Genomic DNA, 3,864 nt, shown 5'->3' on the forward strand with positions numbered 1-3,864 from the left:
TTGCCAACTAGGATTCACTACAAAAGAACTAGACCTTTAGCGGCAACAACAGTCGCCACAAAAGCCCAGAAAATCGTCACTAAAAGTTTTTAACATTAAATTCTAATTTTGTGTTTTTTTCTTCATTGTTTTTAAAAAACCAAATATGATATCGATTAAGTAGGAGTTTGAAGACACTGTATGTTTTATTTTTATGTCATATGTAAATGTATAAAATGTACAATGATGCATTATATATATATATAGTAGGAGATTTGAATCGAGAAGTAATTTTGATTATTTTTCGTAATAATATTGGATGTTTTTAATATGGATATTGCAAGTTATTTATTTTAGAAAATTAGGTTGCAATCGAAAATTAATTATCATATTTTTTTGTTGAAAAAATAGGTTTTACTAGCGAATGGTTGTTGGAGCCTTAGTCGCCACTAAAAATCACTCATAACCTTTAGTGGCAATATTTTGGGATTTTGTGGCGACTTTGTTGCCACTAAAAGTCAAGTTCTTTTGTAGTGAATCTTAGTTGACAATGCTTAGGTGGAGGGATTAGTCCCATGTGGCTTGCCACGTCACTAAAAAATTGGGGTGTTAACTCTTGAGGGTATTTGTGGTCTCCTGGGATAACTGTGGGGGTATTTTTTATCCCAAAATGTAATGGAGGGTATAAGTGGTCTATTTCGCATAGTTCAGGGGCAATTTTGACCCTTTTCCGGGTTTATTAAAAACTTTCATCTAAAAGTTTAAGCTATTGAAAGTGTTATTTTTTTTTTTACGTAATTATACTTTCAATGTGTCTCCTTAATTACATCTAAGCTTAATTCTTTTTCACGAGCCGCACACGTGTAGAAATCCTCTTTAATAATGGGGTGCTACTAATGTGGCGGTGAGACTCGAACCTTGTGAGTTGTGACCTACTTCAATACCATATTGAATTATATGACTAATAATACATTTTTTCAACCTAACATTCTTTAAAGTGTCCATGTATTTGGATTTGTAACAAATTTAAGGAATACCAACCTTCTAATTACTTCTTACTTCTTACCACGTAGCATTGCCAAGTCAACACTTCATAACAAATTTTGCCAAAGTCAAATATAGAATAACAAAAATATAATAATAATATTATTTTTAATAAAAATAAAACATAGTAGGAAGTCATTAGTCATTAAAACACGTCATGTTTTTATAGAAATTCCTTGCTTATAAATACACTCAATGACATCTCATAATCACAAAAAAACATTAACAAGAATTATGAATTCCAAGAGAAGATTCATTTCGTTACTTCTTATTGTCTTTATTATTTTAACTACAAATACCTTATTATTATTATTATTATTAGCAGAAGGTGCAAGGCCTAATTTGGATATGGCTGAATTTGTAGAGAAAGAAGCTATTCTACTTAAGACATCGTTGCCAAGAGGTCGAGTTCCACGATCTCGTTCTTCTCCTTGCACCAACATTCCCGAGCGTGGTCGTAGTGGCTCTTGCTATTGAAAAAAATGAATTCAGAATTTAAATTTTGAAATTTTGAGGTCGAGTTTCACAATCTCGTTCTTCTCCTTGCACCAACATGCCTATCCACCGCCGCGGTGTGTGACTCTTGCCATTTGAACATGTGAATGTTATCGTGCATCGACAATGTCTTGAGACAAATTCAGAATTTGAATATTAGAATTATTGTATTTATTTAGTGAATTTGTTAAGTACAAGGTTTAAGTAGTGACTAGAATAGGGTAAAACAATTTTATCTTGTCCGAGATAAGTTTAGAATTTTTTTATCTTGTCCGACTTAAAGTTTTAGAATTTTTGTCTTGTCCGGACAAAATTTATGTAGGAAAAAAAATATGTCTATGAATTCTGAAATTGAACTTATGTCTCTATCGGCATAAGTTAGGTAGAAACTAAGACATAACTTGTGTATGAATTTTTTTAGTTATAACATTTTAATAAAGTGGAACTTGTGCTTTTATCAACTTAAGTTCCGTAGGAACTTGTTGGCTTTGAACTAAACTTATACTTTTAACGACATAAATTCTATAGGAATTAAGAGACATAATTTGCTATGTTTTATAAAGCATAACTTGTGTTATATTACGATATGAAAAATATAATCATTTACTTAGCAAGTTTCTTTTTGTTTTTTAAAATCATCAAGGATATTTTCGATTACCTTTTTATTATTTAGTGAACAAAAATTAAAGATCACTGCAAAACTTAAAGACCAACTCAAAATAGTAGTTCATCCGTCATAATTTATGTGACATTATTTATCCAATCACAAAGAACTTTATTATAATTACCAAATTACCCTTATTAAAATCACACTTGATTTTTCTTCACCATAAGTAGGATCCAACAAGGTTAAAATAGAGATGACGCTATTAAATATTCCCGTTGTCCAATATTGACTTGACACACACCTTAGGAAACAATAAGTAATATTATTATAATATTATTATATTATCCTTTGAATATATTCAATTGAATGTTTTGAGAAATGTATTCGATATTGAGTAGTATTGGGAAAAAGGACAAATATATCTTCGAACTATCGTAAATGATACGAAGATACTCTCCGTCATACTTTTGGGACATTAGTGCCCCTATCGTCCGTTAATATAAAAAATATATATGCTCTAGTTTTTAGACGGCAGCGGCATCAATGTCTCAAAAATATGACGGAGGATATCTATATAAAATTTATGATAGTTCGGTCCTTTTTCCCAATAGTATTTAATACCAAGAATAACATTGATTCAAAAGATAATGGACAAGTAAAAATGAACGGAGGTACGAATGGTCAAATAAGAAAACGTAATATTGACTTGTATATATAGGTGTACGTTTTCTCTTCCCACTCTAGCGCAAAGTGCATACTCAATTCTGCACATTAGAGCCCCAAATGGCGGCACCCCAAATCGATTTCAACAGTGAAAATCAAGAACCAAAATCAAAGATTGTGTATTTAAACTACAGGCGAATGCCAGCAGCAATCTTTCGGAAGAAGTATTGGGATTGGAATAGCATGGTGTCGGTATGTAAACTTACAATGGTTGGAAACTTCTTTATACCTAAACCAAAGATGACTAAAATTCGTGTTAGTTTCCAGGCGAAACTCTCTCTTAAAGGGGTAGTGAAAATTAGGTCTTATGATTCTTACCATGTATTTCTTGATTTCACTGCTGAAGAGGATTATCAATCTGTTTTGTTGAAAGAGAGGGTTGTTGTTGCTGGTGCAATCATGGAGGTTTTTCGGTGGACGCCCGAGTTTCATGATCAATTTGTGAGTTTTGTTTCTCCTGCCGCTTTAATTTTATTGATGGTGTTTGTTTGATTACTCAGTTGTGATGTTAGAAATAGGCTTTTTCCTATTTGGTATGAAGAAATCACTTATTTCCTGGTATTTGATGAGTCGACGGGATATAAATTGAAAATATTTATATGTAATCTGGAGAAACAGTATAGGGTAGGTGGCGTCGTGGGAGAAAGGGTGATGAAGTGGGGCACGGGAAGGGCAAGTAGGGGGTGGGGTGAGTGGGCAAGGTGGATGGGGATGGAGGCACTATGGCCTGGGGGAGTGAGAGGTGGTGTTAGGGGTAGGGATAGGGAATGATTGCAATGTCGAAGTCAGAATTTTCACTAAGGGGGTCAAAATATGAACGTGTAAACACACGAAGAAGTCGAATATGGTTCAACATCTACTATATATCTATAAAAATAATTTTAGTTATGTATAAACAATATAATTTTGGAGGGTTCGGATGAATCCCTCGACCTTACTTGGCTCTGCCCCAGAATGGGTGGGAGGTGGTGTGTGTGTAGAGGGGGGGGGGGGGGGGGTTGGGTTTGGGGGGGGGG

At 33.7% G+C, this 3,864-nt stretch overlaps 1 protein-coding gene across 1 annotated transcript in view; it reads left to right on the plus strand.

Moving 5' to 3' along the window:
* Window positions 1–2,873: 2,873 nt before the first annotated feature.
* The window catches only part of LOC102604540 (uncharacterized), a 5,768-nt gene continuing 4,777 nt past the window's right edge, over window positions 2,874–3,864 (plus strand). Inside the window, exon 1 of the mRNA XM_006354467.2 lies at window positions 2,874–3,289. Within this exon, the coding sequence (XP_006354529.1) occupies window positions 2,909–3,289 (381 nt within the window). The 5' untranslated portion in view covers window positions 2,874–2,908. The remainder of the gene's footprint in view (window positions 3,290–3,864) is intronic.

Source organism: Solanum tuberosum, unplaced genomic scaffold, assembly GCF_000226075.1.
Source record: "Solanum tuberosum cultivar DM 1-3 516 R44 unplaced genomic scaffold, SolTub_3.0 scf00174, whole genome shotgun sequence".
NCBI classification, from domain to species: Eukaryota; Viridiplantae; Streptophyta; class Magnoliopsida; order Solanales; family Solanaceae; genus Solanum; species Solanum tuberosum.